The following is a 21,397-nucleotide window of genomic DNA, read 5'->3' as shown; positions in this document are numbered from 1 at the left end:
CCAGCTACGATTTTCGCAGGATCGTAACCAGGTATATTTTTTCATCGCTGATCCCAAATTTTAGCTATAAATTTTGATTCCTGATCCCCAAAATGTGGCAACATTTGATCCTGATTCCAATTCTGATCCCATCTGATTGGCTGATCCGGATCCCATGACTTGTGACCCGGGATCTCGAGGCTGTGATCCCGATCCCGAGGCTGTGATCCCGATCCCGAGGCTGTGATCCCGATCCCAAGGCTGTGATCCCTGATCCCATATACCTGGTTACGAACCTGATTTTCGAGAAGGCAACAGTGGCTCGCCGTAAATTCATAAATTTTTGTTTGAAAGTTCTGCAAGCGTATCCGAAAAAGATACACTTTTCTGACCCTTTTTCCTTAGTGTTTAAAAATAAGGCTTTAAAACGCACAAAAAAGGACACTTATAACGTAAAATCGGTGTTCCGGCACATATAGTAAAATTTTCTCGTTGGGTGCATGCAACAGATGCAAAGGCCTGATCGCACTCGATCGCACTGTGGCATTTTTCGCGTGCGTGATCCGTTGCCGATTAAGGACTGGGCCGAGCTTAGTATGAATGAAAGATGCATCATGGGTAATCTTCAGTTGGCAAAATGGCGCCGGCCTTCGAAGACAGAAGACAGTTGTGCCAATAATTAAGTTTTGACAACAATGTGAATGGCTTACGGCAGCTTTTTGCTGCCAGAGAGTTTTAACAGTAATGACCGTTGAACACTCCTCATCGGCCAACAAGGTAAGAATTTTGCTGACAGTTTTTTACTCGACCTTAACTAAACGTGCTTCCTGACGTGAATTGGTTTTTTTACGATGGTTATGCAGATTTTTCATTCAGTGTTTTACTATTTTGTACAATCTGACATGTGATACTTGAGCCATTACGCTTACGGATTACGATGCTTTGCTTTCAAGGATTTTAGTTCTCGGATCGGTCTAGAAGTTTAGTTCGAATTTTTGTGATGAGTATGATGCGAAAAAGCTACCTACGTATAACTTGTTAAAGTTGCTATAAGCTTACAAAAGATTCTTCGTAATAATGTGTAAGAAAACCCATTTTTTACGTAGCAGCTGCAAGCCTGCTGTACGATATACCATGCGGGAATTAAACGTAAAGTTCTCGTTCATTATTTGATGAGAAATGATTCTTGATGCATAGCCATCTCGTGTTAGTAGTTTTATGAGTTAGTCTGGAAAATTGACCTCTACACTAGCGTAAAAATTCACTTCCGTTCAGTCATAACTTCAAAAGACCGTGGGCCATATGCTACAGACAAATTCATCGCACCTTTTTATTTCAAGTTTTTAGTACATTTTCAAAGACAATATATTTGCTTTGAAACACGACATTGTACTTTGTACATACTTCACAGGTTGTGTCTCAGTCAAAATATTTTCTCTTGTCCCATTGAGTAAATGAAAGGTTAAAGGGGTAGATGTTAATAGCCCTGCTCATTTGAAACATACCGTATTTTTTCAATTAAACGCCCCCCGGCGTTTATTTCAAACTTGGCTTGGTGAACCCGGCGTTTATTTGAAGCCGGCGTTTAATCGGGGCCCTGCGTTTATTAAAGGGCTGCAATTTTCTGCCAATTTTTCAGATTGATTTTTTGTTACAGACCTTCGAGACCAAGGGGCAGTTTGTCAAGGCGGGACAATTTTTCTCTTCGTTCTGCCTCGAAAAACTGTCCCGGGGTATCCAAAGGGGATTATTACCCAAAGGTACATTATGACGGATTGAATAGTTTATGTTGCAATCAAGATTTGCGACAAACAGAATATATTTACTTGTTAGCTTGACCTCAAATAAACGCTGGGACCTCGAACAAATGCCCCTGGCGTTTATTTTAAATCTAGCAATTTTGACCCGGCATTTATACGAGTCCGGCGTTTAATCGAGAAAATACGATATCAATAGTTTAGTGTGCCTAGACCACTTCACACTAAATGGAAATGTACCTTATTTTCAAGCTTACTTATTTTCACGGGACTTAATTTTTCATGATTTTAAAAAAATCGCAAAATTAAAGACCTGCAAAAATTTATTTTTTACGTTTTTATTGTTATGTTAATTATGTTTTGTGGCCAAAATCATGAAAATTAAGTCCTGCAAAATATGCCGTTCCATTTCAGGGCTCTCATATTTTCTGGAAATGTGTTGCTGTTTTGTTTGTTTGTGGGAATGTGATGTCCAGTATAGTAGCACCCTGGTAACTCAAACTCTGACATGCGACAGGCGACATGCAAGATATAATGAACTTGAACTGACGGATCATAGCACATTTTATAATATTAATTAGTGTTATTTTATTTGCTCAGGTTATTGCCAATAATGAGGAAGTGTCTCAACTAGTTGAAGCTACTGGTGCTACTTATGAACAAGCCAACCAAGCCTACATTGTAAGTAAATAGCTGTACAGTAACTGTAAAATTTAGAAAAATCCCTGTGCCTACATTTTTGTAACAAGCCCCCCTCTCTATAAATCCCCCCTTTGCTTCCCTTGATGGTAGATTATTTGATTTTATAAACAAGAAATTAAGGTTTACTAAACAGCACTGAAACATTAAAAAGTTTACTTTATTTTGTTTATAATAATTATGTACCCTACCTTATGTAAGCTTCCCTCTCTATTACACCCCCTCCTATCATTCCCCCCCCCCCCTTTTTAAAGGTCTTGAAAAGAAAGTAGCCAACCAGAGCCCCCAATAGAGCTTTAAGGGTATGCATGGTTTTCAAAACAAGCCGGCAACTGCCCAAGTTCTGCCTGCTACCTGATTATATGTCACCGGTTGCTCGAGTCATTGCAATCAACTCATGACAAACAAGCTAGACTTCATGTCACAAACCTACTCTTCCTGTTGCTGGCACCTGCTTCAAAAAGTTTTGAAACCTCCGGGTATGAAATGTTTGGGCTGAAAGGATATACAGTCAACTTTCTCTAAGACGGACATCTTCGGGCCTGGCTGTAGCTGTCTGTCTAAGAGAGGTGTCTGCTCTGTAGAGAGTCGTGGTAACATGACACCAGTAATTCTGAGATAATAAAGCTAAACCGTTGCACAGTGTAACAATCCTTTGCTAACTGAATAAGACTAAAATAATAAAAGGACCGTATTTGCTTGTTAAAGCAAAAATTGAGAGCTTTTTACAAACTGTAATACTGTAAGTAAGAAAACGACCTCTTTAGTGTCCATACACTGTTTGTGGTTAGTAAGCTTGGTATACATGTATCCTTATGGCGCTGACTAACTTTGCTTTAGGTCGATACAAAGTTTGGAAGTATTTTCACTAATAAAACATGATAAAAAAAAAACACTTCTCAAGTGCCCGTTAATGATTTCAAAGTGTCCGTTGTCCGTCTTAGAGAGGTGTCCATCTTATAGGGAGTTTGGTTACAGTAAAATGACTGAAAAATGGTAGGGACCATCACCAGGTGTCTGTCTTATGGAGGTGTCCATCTTATAGAGGTGTCCGTTAAGAGAAAGTTGACTGTACACTGATCAGACTGTTTTGGTGATAATTCTGAATCCGACCTATTGTTTTCAATCTACCTAGGCCAGTAATCATGACATCCAACGTGCCTTATCCATTTTAACTGATCCTCAAGATCACAGTGCTTCATATAAGGTGTGTATCTATGTGTTTCTAAAATCTAACAAAGGAAGTTGCATGAATGATTTTGTCAGTTTTCTTGCTAGGCTGCAAATAATGTTGTCTTCTTGAAACCACAAAGCAGCCATTGTCTATATTAATTTCTTTTATAATTAAAAATAAATATTATAACAGCTAGCAGCACAATCAAATTCAGTATAATAGTACTATACGTAAGCATGCACCACCCAGGGGGGGTACTTGGGTTTTCAAATGACGGGGATGATCGAATGGGGGCAAAAATCAAGACCCAAAAAAATCCCTAGGGCTTCCAACATAACCCAAAAAAATCCCTAGACCGAAAATTGACCCCCCAAAAATCAATAGCAAAACACATTTGTTTGTACTTTATTTGCAGAACTATGCAGCCAAAACACTACCACGAATCTTCAGATTGTTTTGAATACCCCAAAACATCCCTACTTCAATCAAAAAATACTTGCCAAATTTTCCTACCCAAAAAAATCCCGGAATCGTAAATTTCGCACCCATCCTTGAAATCCTGAGTACCCCCCTGGGATGCACCATAATCCAATAGTGCACACTGATAGCTTGAAATGAGCAAATTGCTTTGCCATATTTTTTTTCGGAGCGGGTTTTCATGTACATTTCCACCGGCAATGTTATAAAACGATTGGTCCATACTTTTAGCTGTGCACTATCAAGTTTTGGTGCACTTGGGAAGTTTGGAGAGCACTTTGAGAGAGAATTCTCTTGGCTATTGCCTTGAGCAACTCTTACGCTTCTTTTGTGCTCTCCAAACTTCCTGCGTGCACCATAACTTGATAATGTACACTAAAGCATGAACCAATTGTTTATAATACCATGTCACACAACCTCATGTTGACTAATCAGATTTCGTGTTTTATGATTCAAATTAATAGGTATGTAATAAAAATATATATTTTAATTACCAACAAAATGCTGGGGGCTGCCTGTAATGGTCTGGCTTTCCACAGGCAGGGCAGACTGTAAATGTATGTGTAGTTCTCACGAACAAATTTATTATTTATTATTTTTAACAAATTTGTAACTTTTGTCTTTCACAGGGTGTAGCTAACCAAACAGGTATGTCTGTGTGTGTCAAACTAAAACAAAAAGCCTAGCCTAGTAGCTCAAAACAGTGTTTTTAAGTTTTTGTGTGTGTCTTTTAAGTTAAACAGCTTTCTTGCTTGGACGGTAGACATTTCATATAGGCTTTTTAGTAAATAAACTTCTTTGGTAGCTGGTATATTGGAGGATAATGCCCGAGGATAAAAGATTGTCCGAAAAATGAACAGTTGGCTGAGAAGCAAAGCTTCGAGCCAGTGAGGACAACTATGAAATTTTGAGGACAATCTTTCAGCCAAGGGCATTGTCCTCCAAATTATATACCAATGAGCCAGAAAGGGGTTTATTTATTTTTTAACCCTCCAATTGATTTCTAACATGCGCTTTATCATGACCATTAAATTGGAAAAAACCAAGTGATAATCACAGTTTAACTGCAGTTGAAGTGAATGCAAGTTGATAAGTTAAAGGAGATTTTTTAACACAGTGACTGTTATTTGGAATTCATTTTATGTTTTCCAACAATTTTGAAGTGGAAATGTCAATTGAAAAGCCCCTTGGGAGACTTATACATTAAATTTTTTAAGAAAGTTTTGTGCAGTTCCAAAAAACATCCATATACCCACCCCATGTAAGGTCATTGGAAATTCCGAGGGGGTGGGGGGTCTCAAAAGCCAACTGAAAATGTTTAAAGGAAAGTATTGGACTTAACTGGAATTTCCAGAGGGGTTGGGGGGGGGGATTCAAACAAAAAACCTTCCATGGGAGGGGTATGGATATTTTCTGGAACAACACATTTAAAAAATTACAGATAGAGCAACTATGGCTCCTCAGCAAGGGTATATGTAAAGGCCTTTCATTCCCCTCAGACAAGTAGCATGTTGATAAACAAAATTTTTTTATCCCATGTAGCAATATTATTTCTTCTAAGCTTAATTCGATTTTTACTGCTGTTGGCAGCTAAACAGTTAGTAACATTGGAAGCTTGATAGCAATAATGAAAATGTGACTGAGAAAGTCAGTATAATCGAACATAATTGTGAAAATTATTAATGTAAAAACATGTAACGATATTCTTTTTTTTTACAGGAACACAAACCTTTATAGGACCACAAAAACCAGAAAGTAAGATTTCATTGTTAATAATCAACTGTGTTTTCAATTACCGGATAATGTTATACTGTTTAGGCTTTCCTGAATTTCAGGAAATGTAATCTAGTGGTAATTCATTGGTGAGGATTCTCTTTGCATTTCTATAGTCCTTTAGTTTTAATGTTGTCTAATGTCAAAATCTAGAAGACATTAGCAGCAAAAAAATTAACACTTTTACAGAAGAGAAATTGAACCTCATTTGTCTTCTGCTCTTGGCCAAGCAGATTTTATTGCATATTAGACCACCACTCCTGCTAAATGACCAGTGAGATAGATGGGTTGGTGAAAATCTAGATAATTACGTAGACCACAGCTAACAAAATGCTTGAATTCCAGCTTGCCCTTTCGACATGCAGCTCTTAAATTTTGCTTGCCCTGGGTAGATGCATGCTTGTCTTAGACTTAGTGTACAAATTTTACGATCTACCGGTAGTCAGCAGACAACTTAACTGAGCCCTTACCCATTGTGCAAGTGAGAATAAAGTTTCCTCACTTAGTAGGAAAATCTACCTGTTCTGGACAACTGATCAGCACTTTTTTGGGCCTTATACACTGTACCCTTCTAAATTAGTTTCATTGTTAAATTACAAGCTTTTAAGTGTAATATAATTTTACAGTTTAACCTGCGCTTCATTGTATTTCATTTTCAAATTTATTTGTAGCAATCGACTTGACAAAGTCGGAAAATGAAGACTTGGAGATGGCTATTGCTCTCAGTTTGCGAGAGGCACAGGTGCACAGCTTTCACATTCTGTTTTAGTCTAAATTCTGTCAATTGTTTCAACTTTGTATATAGTGATATAATTGAATATGTGTCCAGCAGTAGCAATGGAATATATGTGACAATTGCAAGTGCGGCCATACCACTGAAAAAAAGTTCCTGAAAAAAATTTCATGCTATGAGCGGGATTCAAACCCACCACCTTTGCGTTACCGGTGCAATTACTTTAATGTCGTCCTTCTTCTTTTTATTAACCGAATTAAAATAAACAATCCAGCCTAAATTTATACAACTTAAATTCATGTGTACCGATACATTATCATAATTATGTGAGATAATAAATGTTATTGCATTACAGGGAATAACTGTAGAAGAACAAGACATAAGCAGGTATTTAATTTGAAAAACCTTTGAAAAACGGTTAGGCTGAAAAGTTTTCAAAGTTGATCTCATTTATTTGTAAGTTCTGTTAACTGTGTGGAGACGGGGTGGCCTAATGGTTAGCGTGCTCGACTCCGAGTCGAACGGCCCGGGTTCGAGGCCTGGCTGGGGCGCTGCGTTGTGTTCTTGGGCAAGACACTTTACTCTCACAGTGCCTCTCTCCACCCAGGTGTATAAATGGGTACCGGCGAACTTACTGCTGGGGGGTAACCCTGCGATGGACTAGCATCCCATCCAGGGGGGAGTAGCAATACTCCTAGTCGCTTAATGCTACGGAAACCGGGAAAAGCTCCGGCTCTATGGGCCACTTAGGCTCGGACAGACTTTACTTTTGTTTCTGTGAACTCTATTGCTCAGGAGATGAATCTGATTGCAATTAAGCTACAGTTTTGTCATTTACATCCGTAGAAATAATTTCTTCGCTAACATTTAGCTTTATTGTGAGTATTATTTCGGCAAATTAACATAGAATTGGCTTAACTAAGCTATGACACAGGAACTTAGGAACAATTATGGAAATTCGCAAACTAATTTTCCAGACCTAGAAAAAGTATGCAAAAAAAGATAAAGTCTGGACAAAAGTCTGGAATTTTTTACAAGCTGCAACAAGTTGTTAATTGAGGCCCTGCCAGGGTGAATTCCGACAAGCGACATTGCCCAAAAAGTAGCGACAGCATACTAATAAAATCGCGACAAACGACAACCTTTATGAAAAAACTTAAATTCCGACAAGGACAAGCAATTTTCCTTCAATTTTATTACCGACAGCGACATGAAGAGCGATAAAACAACGACACGGCACATTTTTAAATTTAGACAAGCGACACGGGAACCCCCTGGCAGGGCCTCTTAATTGCTAAGTGAAATCCTTGTCTGCTTGTCTTAAATGTTACGGTAAATTGCAGAATCACAAAAACTTTCCCCACCCTTCCCCCTGATGAAATTATTGTCTGCACATTGCATTATGGTTACTGTAATGTTCACAGTCACATTTCCGTTAAAGGATTCTAGGTGTGTGATTTGACTTAAAACCTTGAGTCTTGAAAAAACAAAACTATGATTTGCAAGAAGTCTTGAATTTTGCAAAGTGTGTTTGAACCCTATGGAACCCTTCAATCTGTCCTCTTTTAGAATTTTAGAAGCAAGCTTAGCTGAAAATAAGTCTGGACTGAAAAGGAAGCGAGGTGATCTTTGGGTGAGATTTGTGGATCCTGTGAACCCCTATGAACGTCAACGGCAAGATGGGTGCCCTGTGGGATTGAAGAACGTTGGAAATACTTGTTGGTTTAGTGCTGTCATACAGGTATTTATGTATAGTCAACTTCCATGCAGTTTATCTGACAAGCAGCCAAAAGGGGACTGTTTGGAATAAGCAGACAAAACTACTGAATAATACCTAATTAAGACTGATGATCTATTGATTACTTAAAGACAGTGTTACAGCAAGAAGCCTTATAGTGTAACAACTTTTAATCAATTCATATTTATCCCTGCAGTCATAATCCAATCAGAAGCTGGAAACAGCATCCAGTTGATTTTTAATTGAATTAAATCTGCATGACAGAAAGTGCATGAATACTGGTAGATTAATAGAGGTCACTCTCTCGGGCTCCTTAGTGTAAAATGCACCCTCAATCACTACTTAAGTTAAAATGATTTTATGGCTTAAGTAGTAAACAGGGCTGCTAAAGAAATTCATACAAAAAGCAGATTACCTGGTTTGTCTGGTTTTTCTGTTCACAAACCTATTTGATGCTTGTATGGACAGTTAACAGTCTGTCTGTTAGTCAGTCACTTAATTTGTTGGTCTGCCAGTTGGCCCATGTGTCTGTCTGTCTGTCTGTCTGTTTGTTTGTCCGTCAAGAAATCATTGAGCATATTTATCGTTGTTGTCATGTTTTCTTTTACTGTCAACAGTCTTTGTTTCATCTTCCTGTTTTTCGTCGACTGGTTCTCAACTATATTCCACCACTGGATCCTCAAGAGAAACAAGAGGTAATTAACTGTGAATTCCTTTTACCAGGTAGTAATAAAATCAGCTGTAATAAACCACTTATCAACCTAGTAAAATGGCCCAGCTCACAACGAGTCTCTCCTAGCTCAGTTGGTTAGAGTGCCCAACCGGTATCTGGGAGGCCATGGGTTCGATTCCCTTTGGGGACTCAGAATTTTTCTTTGTCCCACGCTCGTGTTATGTTGAATACTTCATCTTCAATAATAGCTGTGTTCATAATTTTGCAACAGCATAATGACTAGCTGTTGTCCCTGATCCTTATAAAAGTCACAAGTACAGAACTAGTGGTAACCACAGGTTAGAAAGTGCGGGCCTCGATGCAGTTAAGAGAAGGTACTGGGAGGGAAGTGTTTTTTGTTAGTTTGGAAAATTAGTTCAAGTCGAAGTTTTTGGGAAGTTTTCCAGAAGTTGGCATAACTGTGGTAATTGAGATTTTTTTTATAAACTGCGGTTGTTTATTGGGAGTCTGTCCACCGAGAATAACAGTATCTCAATGTGTGCGAAATTATGATGATTTTTTTACGTGTTTGATATTACCAATCATATGTTGACAAGTTTGCCATGTTTCAATGGTGAATAAGCCAAAGTTTATCGATATTAAATTTTTCAGACAGTGTCGATAAATCACTGGACAAAAGAAAATTATTCCGAGTAAGGTCGAGTAACGCGTCACGCTTAAGTGACGAATGTTTTTTATCGTTTCCTATTGCCGCGAAACCAGTCAGAGTTGTTTTTTTGATTGACAGTTTTGCGAAGTGTAATCGAGCACACGGTGTGAATTGAGATGTGATTTTCCTCCGTCGGCAAACTCGCTTTGTTGTCAGTGTTATGAGGAATTTCTCGAGAATAACCGTTGTTGGAATCATTCGCTTTGCCGTAGTTTATCTGTGATACAATCACAGCAGATCTTCTCCAAAATAACACCTATAAAACAACGTCTGCAAAACGTAATGTCTGCAATCTTCCGACAGAAGCCTCATTTTTCGCATTCTTATCGCTCTTGGAGACAAGATTTTTCTCTTCCGGTGTACGACAAACTGTCGTGATTGACACATTTTTTGCATTCTGATCATTCTTAGTGGAAGAACAAAATTTTCAACTTCCGGTTTGCAGATAGCCTTTATAAACGTGGCGCGCACGCGTAATACGCAATCCGCTGGTCACTGTCAAGATTAGGGTTGCGGGCCTCTCTTGGGCCCGCAATAAGCTACCACTTCAATGCGTGAGTTTTTATACAGTGTATTTTAGATTACACAAACTCAATTTTTCACTCAGGAGTGATGATGATTTCATCTTTGTATATACCACACAAGTGAATAGTGATTTTCGCACACACTGATTGGTTAACTCGGAGGTGATTAGCAAAGTACTATTCACCTCCGAGGAGCTAAAGAGAAACAAACTGCCTTTGCGCGTTGCTTTGTTTACTGAAAGTGATGTTTTAGTCCGCTAGTTATTCAACTTGTGTGGTATATACTAAAACAATTATTCACCTCAGTGTCAGTGAATGTGGTGGATATTTACCTCGCGCTTCAAGGCTCGGTAAATATCTACCACTATTCACCTCCACTTCGGTGAATAATTGTTAATAATTCTCATTCACTCTGTTTACAGGATGGGTATCGAGTATCTTTTATGACTGAACTGCGAATCCTATTTGCTTTAATGCTTGGTAGTAAAAGGAAATATGTGGATCCAACCAAAGCTGTGCAGGTTTGCTTTGTATTTTATTAGTACAAATTTCTAGTAACGTTCTGCTTGCTTTAGTTAAAAGTACAATAAAACGGGATACCCAAGGTGGTAGAAACTGGGAGAAATTGAGAAAAAAATTGCAGCATTTTTTAATATTTTGCAAAAGAAATGGGACAATGAGGAGGGAACAACTACAGAAATGGGTTGGAAGTGGGAGAAAAAGGTACGGGAAGCAGGAGTTATAGGTATGGGAAGTTGGAGGTTCATAATTCGCCTGCCCCCCCCCCCCCCTTAACAGTCGCATCATCTGAGGTCATTCATCATTTTAAAATCTTACCTACAACTTTAGAACTTTGGTAAGTAATAATATTTTATTTTTAATATTTTTATACTGTGTTTTTATCAGTAACTGAGAAAGATGTTTTGGTGTGAAGGTTCAGGATTTATTTAGTTTTTTTTTTTTTTCTTTTTACCAGATCTTAAAGGAAGCACTTCAGTATAATGGCAGTGAGAGTAATCCTGGTAACCAGCAGGTAGGTGAAATAATTTATTATAAATTATATTAAACTAAATAAATTATATATTGTTATAATTTATGTTGTTTTAATCATTTATAATAAATTATGCACTTAAAAGGGCAAGTGGACATTGTTTCACATTTTGTTCTGGAGTTTACAACACACTTGACTCTCACAGAGCATTTCTTTACTGACCCCATTCATGTGTATTAATGACCACCAAGCTTTAGAAACATGAAGAAACCTAGAAATAAGTTGTCTGTTTAGTTAGCGTTATGGGAAGCGCTTTGACCTAATTGTTAGCACACCGGGCTCTGGATCGAGCAGTCCGTGGTTGGAGCCCTGGCTGGGGTCATAATTTTGTGTTGTTAGGCAAGACACTTTACTCCCATAGTGCCTTTCTCCACCAAGGTGTATAAATGGGTACTGGCGAAATAACCCTGCAATGGACTAGCATCGCATTCAGCGGGTAGTAGAAATATTCCTAGCGCTTAAGGTGGCTTAGTACAGTTTTGAGAGGGAAAATCAGTCCAACTTTTATCTCTCTTGTACAATCGCCAGAAATGTTTTATCCTTTTCGTATTACTGTTTGTTACATCCTATAACCATCATATGTGACATTTGGGAAATAAAAATGCTAATAAACAGCTAAAATGAACGGCCGAGTGCTTCAGAGGGGACTGGCACTAGTAGGTGAAATGGCGTTTATCTCGAAATCTACCTGTATGACCCTACCTCAAAATTTCAGAAATTAGAAATTGGCTTTGATAAAACATTCATGCAAAATAATATAAAAATCTGTAAGACAGTTTTTTCGCAAAATAGGAAAATGTGATATTTTGCTGATTTTAAAAATAGCTCAAAATCTGTATTACAGATTTTTTCAAAATTTTGGCTGTGGACGTGGTTCACCCCTTACATTTAATTGTGAAAGTTTCATAATAGGTTGTACGGTAGGTTTTCGAGAAAATTTGGATCAAAATCTGGCTTTTACGACCTCCAAAGCGAATCAAATTGCGCGTGCGAGCGCGCGCTAATATGATGCCATGCGTCGCGAGCGATAATGAAAGACAGAATTAGAACTTCTCTGTCGGCTGTTTATCCACCTTTTTTGTCGTATTGTTTTGCACCCCAGGTTTCAAGACCTATCTGAAAGTATTTTGAAGTTTTCTTTTGTAGACAAATTTGGTAAAGCGCGGTAAAACAGTTGCTAGCGCCATTTTAGCCCGCGCGAGCAATAATGACGTCAAGCAGAAAATCGTAGCGCGCGCTTGTGAGCCACGTAAAAACTGTATTCGGCCACCTTAATGCTACTAAAACCGGTATAAGCTTCGGCAGTATAGGCCGCATGGCTCGAGGCTTCTCTTTTAAGTTGGCATGGCATCAGAGGGAGGGGTAACAGCCCTTCTGCTTGCTTTATGCTGGTGTTTGACTCTTCTAGATTACAGCAGACTTTCCTTTATAATATTACTGAACTTTTTTTAGGATGTTAGTGAGTTTACCCATAAGTTGCTCGAGTGGCTTGAAGACTCATTTAAAGTAAACCACAACAGTAGCACAAAGAATTCTCCAAAAAGAAGGTACAGTAATTAGTAAGAACAACAGGAACAACAACAGAATAACAACAATTCCTTGAATTGACTACTAACCGCCGACAGGCTACCGAAATATGAACACTTCAATAAACAGAGTAGATGCATTTAATGAGTGCATTGGGGTTTTTGTTTCGAACTTAAATTAATGAAGTTTTCTTTCTTCAGAACCATCATGATTCACTCACAAATGTTTTCCAGCTCTTTGCGCCGGCTACATGTATTTGCTTCAAGTTTTTATTGGTTCACTGGATTGTCTGTGTTCTTTTTGATTGCGGCCTGGAGTGATAACTTTGGTTTTGGTTGTTTGAAACACAATTGAAAGTTACCTAGAAAAACAACAGCAAAAACAAATACAAATTAATAATATCAATTGAGGGGGTCTTTATACTTAGTATACATACTATAAAACAGCTTTTTGACGGAAGGGCAATGACTTGGAAATATTTGAAGTTCCACTCATCTTATCGACCATTCACAGATGTAGCGTCTGTTAGGTTGCAATCATAAGAATAGCCAAAAGTAGAAATTTTGCTGGATGTACTGATTAAATCTGAGATATGTGTAGTCCTGTGTTATCGACTACAGCAAACAATAAAATCTTAACAAAATTTCTAGTTTTAATTTAAATTATAGGAAGATCTTTGGCTAAATACATGTTAAACTATTCAAATTTAAGTTCATGGATAGAATGATTTTTTAGGGCTAAGACAAGTTGTTCCTTTTTGTTTGCAGTGGTAATGATCTTAATCCAGTAGTTGAACTGTTTTTTGGACAATCAAATGTGGAAGGTGTTTATGAAGGTTAGTTGATACTCCGAGACTTAGTAACAGACAAATAAAGGATTGCCATCGCTGTCCCTTTCTATGATTGGTGCATTTAACTCGAGTTCCAGAGCATGGGAATTTAAATAGCCACGCCTTTTCTTGTAAAAAGAATAAGAGCTTTCGAGTTCTAAAATAATCTAAAGTAACATAAATCGTGTTAGGATACTACTAGGTCCCCCCACTACTAGTAAGTATTAGAAGGAATCTGTGAGCAAGTAGATGTAGGCCCTTCGTGCATGTCTCACAAATAATTAATCCACTTGTGTGGCAAGTGCGTTGCATGTTGTTGCCTGGTTCGACTCCTGCTAGGAGAAAAAAGCAAAAAAAAAAAGCTTGTGTCAGCGCTGATTGACATGTTTATCATGTTTTGCTGTTGTAGTGTTACTGTGATGTGTTGTTTCAGGCAAGACGTTTAGCAAGAAGGAAACATTTGGCGCCTTCCCTCTTCAGGTTCAGGGTTATGGTGACCTGCATGACAGTTTAGAGGGAGCCATGGCTCAAGTAGAGATTGAACCTGTTGGTCCGGAGGGGGCGCACAAGTCTGGACAAGAGGTACGATACATGCCCTACAGGGCGAGGGGAGGGTTTCTTAAAAGAAAATTTCTCCAATAATATCTTCTCTTCAAAGCCCCCCTCCCAAAAAAGGACAAGAAAAAGTTAATTCCTGAACGCGACTAATTTTGAACCCGATTAATTTTGATCAAAGTTATCCCACAAAAAAAAAACATAGTCGCCTATTGATTAGCGCCTATGAAAATGTGGGCTCTGTTAGGACTAGGAGTAAAGATTGTGACACCCGTAAAAAAGGACTTATTTTCCCAACCGAAAATGTATGGATTGTCTATCTATAACAGCGAATCTAGTGACAATGTATAAAACAATCGAACCAACAGAGCAAGGTTATTTCAAGATGTGGTGAACTCGAAGCAAAAGACGTGACAAATAAATTTTTTCCATCTAAAGCTTCTGAGTTTGGTGGTGTGGCTTATACCAAAGTGTTTACTGTATGTTTTTGTTTTGTTTGTTATTTCAGCACTGGTTCACTGGTCTTCCAGTTGTACTCAAGTTCATGCTGTCCAGATTCCTGTTCAATCAGTCAACTGGCAGAGCAGAGAAAATACACGAGAGGTTTTTGTTCGACCGTGTCATCTTCATGGATCGGTATGGACTTACTTTAGTCAGTTGACAAACGTAAAAAAGCATTGAAAGTAGTTGTGCCAATTCCATCCATTTGATTTCTCATTTTTAAGCTCTTCATTCACATTCCTTTTCTAGTCTTTCTCAGTTTTAACCATTCCTTTTTGCGTTCAGTTTATTATTACTTATTTGATGTTTTCTGCCTTAACAAAATCTGTTATTATCAGATTCCTTTAATTTGCATGATGTAATTTCGTACATCCAAAAGAGTAAACAAAAAACTTTACATAACTCCGGAGAATTTTTGCAAAAAGTATTGTATATGTTCGGGAAATGAGCCCGCGCCCCTCCCGACCCTCGCTCCCTAGCGAGGTTTTATATAATTATAGGTTCCTGGAAAAAGAATTATCAAAACTCCTAAAGAAAAAGTGGTAGTGAGAACCCCAAAACCCTTAGTAAAGATGGGTCTTTTCTTTCATTAAAAAGGCCGGGTGAACCTGAGTAAAGATGGGCTCTGGGCCCTTCCCCAGATCCGCCGCTGCAGAAGTCATTGTAAAATACCGTAGTTAAAACTGTTTTAATAAGTTGTGTCTGCTGATGCTAGATTGATTGTATTTGATTCAGATACATGGAGGGGAACAAGGAAGTAACAAGAAAATACAGGGAGGAGGTGAAGAAACTAAAAGAGAGAAGAGCCAAGCTTAAACACAGCCTTGAAAAGTGAGGGCTTTCACATGATTATTGTCCAATGTTGTTTACATTACATATAACCTAATATTTGTTACACATGCCTGCACACGTATATTTTATGGTATTTTAAGCTTAAGAGTGCACTGTTCAAAGCAGGGTTGGCCTTTGCCACAGGTCAGGAAATGGTCAGGGGGGAAAATAAAATTCTTTAAGGTCAGGGAAAAGTCAGGGCGGGAAATTTTATTTTGAGTCAGAAAACTGACATTTTGAAGAAAAGCCAGGGAAAATTGGAATATACATGTAACACCACTGATTTCATACAATTGATGGCTGGAAGGAACATTTCAGGTCAGTGTGATCTCAGCGATATGTGTTGTTTTGGAAGCGGAGGCTGGGGGCGGCTACTTAGTTATCTGATGTTTTGTATTTTTTTGGTCAGGGAAAATGAAGTCAGTGAATTTCCAAAATTGATGTCTGTGGCAACCATGCAAAATGCATTATGGATTAATGCTGGATAGGATTTTATATCCTAATCTATCAGACAGTCCGTGCTGACTTTAGCTGAGAAGAATGAGGGCAAGACCCTGCAATATCTTGTTAACCACGTTAGTTTCTAAACACCTGAAGGAGGCATATGTTTAGTGGCATTCTTATTATCCTCTGTTCATTAATTGTGTTTTTTAAGGTACCTTAAGTATGGACAAGGATCCAGGCGCTGTCCGATCCAAGACGTGTTAGAAGGCACCATGACTTTTGTACACAGCACTCCTCCATCTAGCGACGAACTCGACTCTGATGTTGATGTAGATATGAAAACTCCAATTTCTGGCTCACCCACCCCTATGGGCACAACGGCAATGGCGACAGATTCACACCCATCCACCCTCTCACCGTGCCCCTTGTCCGAGGTGCGGTGGAGCCCCGCCCCGCGTCACGTGACAGAAACAGAAGTGGCTGTGTTAGAAGGGTGTTTACGACGCTGGAAACAAGAAATGGAGCAGGATGTGAAAGGTACGGGACCGGTCTGTTCAACATGCATTTTCTTCCTACTGTAATGAACAGGTGATGAGAAGACAAAAATAATCACCTCGTCTGGTGGGAGGCTTGGTGGCCTAATGGTTAGTGCGCTGGACTCCAGATGGAGCGATCTGGGTTCAAGCCCTGGCCTGGGTCACTGTGTTGTGTTCTTGGGCAAGACACGTTACTCTCATAGTGCCTCTCTTCACCCAGGTGTATAAATGAGTACCGGCGAGAAAATGCTTGGGGGGGGGGGGGGGTACCCTGCGATGGACTAGCATCCCATTCAGGGGGGAGTAGAAATATCCCTAGCCGCTTAATGCTACAGAAACCGGGATAAGCTCCGGCAGTATGGGCTGCATGGCTAAAGGCTTCCCTCGATGAATTACCAGTTTCTCCCAACTTACGTCTGAAGAAATGTGTCGCTGTTAGGAAGGAGAATTTATATCTTAGCCAAAGAAATTCATTTTAATCCTTCCCCATATGACCAAAACGAATAAGGTCTATTTCTCGCTTTTCCTAGTAACTATCTTACAAAATAGTACTTCCATGTTTTGTCTGTACGTTTATTGTGCTATGAATGCGTGCGGAACGAAGTGGGAGAAGACTTGTGAAGCTCCTCTTTGACTCGCTCAACTTCTTACATGCATCCGACTCTTTTGCTGGGAATATAAAAACTTTGCCACATCCGAGTTTACTTTTGTAAGGACCATCTTTTATAGCTAACAAACTGCTTCTATTGGCGTGGCATCATACGTCAGAGATCAGTGCAAGCTGTAATTGAACTGAAATATTCAAATGTCAAAAAAAACCAGATAAGTGTAAGTGATCCTCTTTCGATTTGTTTTGTGAAATTCAATTTAGTTCCCTGAAAGAGAGAGACCCTGGAACGAGGTTGAAGAATAATTTGTTTCTGATTGACATGTGCTGAATGCTTTTAAAGGACCTTTCTGTCAGCACGTTTCTCGTTTAATGATGAATTAATTGCGGTTTGATATCAGAATCCAGTGAGTGAGTGAGTGAGTGAGTGTTCAAGTGAGAAAATGCGGCCCATAACATAACCTCATCACCATTCGGTAAAAATGATTAACGATGGTCCTAGTGATCATTGAACGAGAACTAAATACTCGGGAAAAATAGCCCCACGGCTTTTTTTTCTGTGTCAGGATTTACAATTTTTAACTGTTTTAACATCAACGGCAACCTGATCAAATCAAAAACATTAACTTATATCTTGTCTTTTGTTCTTTTTGTTCTTTGAAAGATCTGAACGCCCACCTTCGAGAAACAGAGGACGTTATATCGACTATATATGACGATACAAGCCTTAAAAAGGTGAGTTGAACCATGATGAAAATGTCATTCTCTTTAAATCCTGTAATACATATAGTTTTAATACATTGTTATAAAATTGTAATAATACACGTAATTCAGTCCAAGGACTGCTAAGTGTTATAGTTTTTTAATAGAGCAGTTTTCAATAGCACATTTGCACGATGTCGTCATTTGACTACAACTACCAGAATTCATTTCGCTTTTCTTTTATTATTCAAATTTTGAAACCGCAGTGGGGTTTGAAAAACAATTGCTCTAATTAGAATAATAAAAATAAAAAGCGAAGGATTCTGGTAGTTGTAGTCAAATGATGTCATCATGCAAATCGCCTATTGAGTGTCGTAAAACCAAAACCGAAGTAATTACTCTGGCCAATCACAAAAGACACGGACAATCCAATGAACCAATCAAAACTCGAAGCAAATACATGTAACCGGCACGAAGCCCGGGAAAACGTACGCAAACGCAAACGCAAAACGATACTTCTTCTTCTTCTTAAATAAAATTGTGTTAGTTTACAATAACAATGTGTCAGTTGTGCCCAATACAGTGCGACAGGGAGTCATTGGGGGAATTGAATCAGAACTGTCGTGGTACCATTTAAAAAGGATAAAGGTCGCGTTCACGCTAATACGTTTTTGCCTATGGTCCACACTGATATGACTGAAAACGCTTGTATTTGAAAATGCTGTTGAGAGAAGATACCCTGTAGTATCAGTGCGGACGGTGTAAACGGACACTTACGAAATCGCTGCGTTTTTCATGGCGTGTTCGATTGTAGCAGTGTGGACGATAAGCTAAAACGCATCAACCAAAACTCATTAGTGTACACGGGGCCTAATGCTATCAAGCCAAGCAAGCCTGTATTATTGCCCAGCGATGCTATTATTAACGGTGTTCCACTGTACTTGTTTTCTTTACTAGTTGCCGTACCGTCTACACGCAGTTCTTGCACACGAAGGACAAGCTTCAGGCGGCCATTACTGGGCGTACATTCAAGACCCCACCCAACAGAGGTGGTGCAAATTCAATGACATCACAGTCAGCGAGGTCACGTGGGAAGAGGTATCCCGTGAATCACTGGGCGGCTATCGTCACGTGAGTGCGTACTGTCTGATGTACATTGACGCTCGGCGCGAAGGATGTATCGGCGCCGGCGGTAGCATTCAAGAGCTGCCAGCGGACTTGCAGGAGCTTGTTGACAAGGACAACGCGGAGTTTGAAAACGAGATGAGGGACTGGGACGAGAAACAACTGGCTAAAGCGGCTGCCGCGGGTAAGAGTTCAAATGAAGATCAAAACAGGAATTCTCGTATCTGATTATCATACATTTCCTTAAATGTTAGATATAAGACATTGACTGTGCATAAAGCCAGTACGAACCTATTCTTAGTTTTCATGTTACGTTATAAAATTCTGAAATCAAAAATCACTAGGCCTGCTAAATTTTCGTTGTCATTAGGCGAAAGATAAACTAAAAATATATATTTTTGCAAATTTCCAGATCGATAGTGTCTTTCGTTTTTAAAACAGAGCATTTTGAATATTTGAGTTCTCCGTCGTATGTGACATCAAGCTGAGTGCCGTGACAAAGCTGTTTTGTTTGAAAAAAGGCCTTTCCTTTCCATTTTGTGCAGACTGAACATTTCAGATATAATAAGTGGTGTTTATGTGAAAGTGTACTAGCTCTTAAGCCAAGGGTGGCCGCTGTTGTAAACAGAATTGAGTTCCAGATGGTTTCTCTAACATTACGGCGGCCATTACTGTGTCCCTCGGCAGGACACAGTTATGGCGTCTCCATACTAAGCTTTATAAATTTGCGTGGAAAGGTTCGGAAAATAACTCGCAAACGGTACATCGCACAGACACGAAACTTGGAGAAATTGTTTATCTTTGTATCATCTATAATATTTGAAATTCATAGCTTCTGTAGTTGAATGGTTTCGAATTTATTTTTTGATTGCGTGACAGTGAAAACCAGCAATATAACTGTGTTGGATTTAATGGAAATGCCAATTTCTCGAACCTCTGTACGAAACGAAAATTTGTTCGAGAAACCAGGGTGTAAAATTACGGTGTTTTACTGAAGGAACAGAAACGACTTTTGGTTTGAGTTGTCGGGATTCTACTGTATAACGAACAAATTTTGTAGAACCGGCCATTTACAAAAAAGGTTCATTGACGCATTCTAGTATTTAATACGAAACCCGTTACAGCGTATGCCCGCTTTTAACGAGCAAATTCTTTGGTTCCAATCGCAAAGTGAACAAGCCTTTCCGTTTCAGAAGAAAGAAAAGAAGATAGAAATATTTATTTATTATTTATTTATTTATTTAGAAGGTTTGCTTTACAATGTAACCTCGATTTCTCGAACCAAAAGTGGTTTCCAATCCCTCAGACGAAAACTGCAACTTTCCCCCTTCTTTTTTGAACACTTTTCGTTTCCGTATTGAATGCTGACTGACTGGCTGGCTGATCGATTGACTGACTGACTGGCTGGCTGACTGGCTGGCTGATCGATTGACTGACTGGCTGGCTGATCGATTGACTGACTGGCTGATCGATTGACTGACTGACTGGCTGATCGATTGACTGACTGGCTGGCTGACTGGCTGGCTGATCGATTGACTGACTGACTGGCTGATCGACTTACTGACTGACTGGCTGATCGATTGACTGACTGACTGGCTGATCGATTGACTGACTGGCTGGCTGACTGGCTGGCTGATCGATTGACTGACTGACTGGCTGATCGACTTACTGACTGACTGGCTGATCGATTGACTGACTGGCTGGCTGATCGATTGACTGACTGGCTGATCGATTGACTGACTGGCTGGCTGACTGGCTGGCTGATCGATTGACTGACTGACTGGCTGATCGACTTACTGACTGGCTGGCTGATCGACTTACTGACTGACTGGCTGATCGATTGACTGACTGGCTGGCTGATCGATTGACTGGCTGGCTGATCGACTTACTGACTGGCTGGCTGATCGATTGACTGACTGACTGACCGACTTACTGACTGACTGACTGACCGACTCACTGACTGGCTGACTGATCGATTGACTGGCTGGCTGATCGACTTACTGACTGACTGGCTGATTGATTGACTGACTGGCTGGCTGATCGATTGACTGGCTGGCTGATCGACTTACTGACTGGCTGGCTGATCGATTGACTGACTGACTGACCGACTCACTGACTGGCTGGCTGATCGATTGACTGGCTGGCTGATCGACTTACTGACTGACTGGCTGATCGATTGACTGACTGACTGGCTGGCTGACTGGCTGGCTGATCGATTGACTGACTGACTGGCTGGCTGACTGGCTGGCTGATCGATTGACTGACTGGCTGGCTGATCGATTGACTGACTGACTGGCTGATCGATTGACTGACTGGCTGATCGACTTACTGACTGACTGGCTGATCGATTGACTGACTGGCTGGCTGATCGATTGACTGGCTGGCTGGCTGATCGATTGACTGACTGGCTGGCTGATCGATTGACTGGCTGGCTGATCGACTTACTGACTGGC

General features: G+C 39.6%; 1 protein-coding gene across 1 annotated transcript in view; it reads left to right on the top strand.

The window, feature by feature from the left end:
• Positions 1 to 608: 608 nt before the first annotated feature.
• LOC144663544 (ubiquitin carboxyl-terminal hydrolase 25-like) overlaps positions 609 to 21,397 on the top strand; it is a 27,237-nt gene continuing 6,448 nt past the window's right edge. Inside the window, exons 1-19 of the mRNA XM_078524529.1 lie at positions 609 to 756; positions 2,337 to 2,417; positions 3,571 to 3,642; positions 4,716 to 4,734; positions 5,806 to 5,841; positions 6,531 to 6,601; positions 6,948 to 6,979; positions 8,162 to 8,333; positions 8,948 to 9,025; positions 10,659 to 10,757; positions 11,213 to 11,269; positions 12,740 to 12,834; positions 13,582 to 13,649; positions 14,077 to 14,225; positions 14,707 to 14,834; positions 15,435 to 15,530; positions 16,186 to 16,511; positions 17,782 to 17,852; positions 18,777 to 19,128. Coding sequence (XP_078380655.1) covers positions 724 to 756; positions 2,337 to 2,417; positions 3,571 to 3,642; positions 4,716 to 4,734; positions 5,806 to 5,841; positions 6,531 to 6,601; positions 6,948 to 6,979; positions 8,162 to 8,333; positions 8,948 to 9,025; positions 10,659 to 10,757; positions 11,213 to 11,269; positions 12,740 to 12,834; positions 13,582 to 13,649; positions 14,077 to 14,225; positions 14,707 to 14,834; positions 15,435 to 15,530; positions 16,186 to 16,511; positions 17,782 to 17,852; positions 18,777 to 19,128 — 2,035 coding nt within the window. The 5' untranslated portion in view covers positions 609 to 723. The remainder of the gene's footprint in view (positions 757 to 2,336; positions 2,418 to 3,570; positions 3,643 to 4,715; positions 4,735 to 5,805; positions 5,842 to 6,530; positions 6,602 to 6,947; positions 6,980 to 8,161; positions 8,334 to 8,947; positions 9,026 to 10,658; positions 10,758 to 11,212; positions 11,270 to 12,739; positions 12,835 to 13,581; positions 13,650 to 14,076; positions 14,226 to 14,706; positions 14,835 to 15,434; positions 15,531 to 16,185; positions 16,512 to 17,781; positions 17,853 to 18,776; positions 19,129 to 21,397) is intronic.

The sequence above is a fragment of the Oculina patagonica genome, chromosome 8 (genome assembly GCF_052425735.1).
Source record: "Oculina patagonica isolate OP01 chromosome 8, crgOcupat, whole genome shotgun sequence".
NCBI classification, from domain to species: domain Eukaryota; kingdom Metazoa; phylum Cnidaria; class Anthozoa; order Scleractinia; family Oculinidae; genus Oculina; species Oculina patagonica.
Note: the sequence above shows the minus strand (reverse complement) of the source record. Positions and strands in the feature narration are given on the sequence as shown.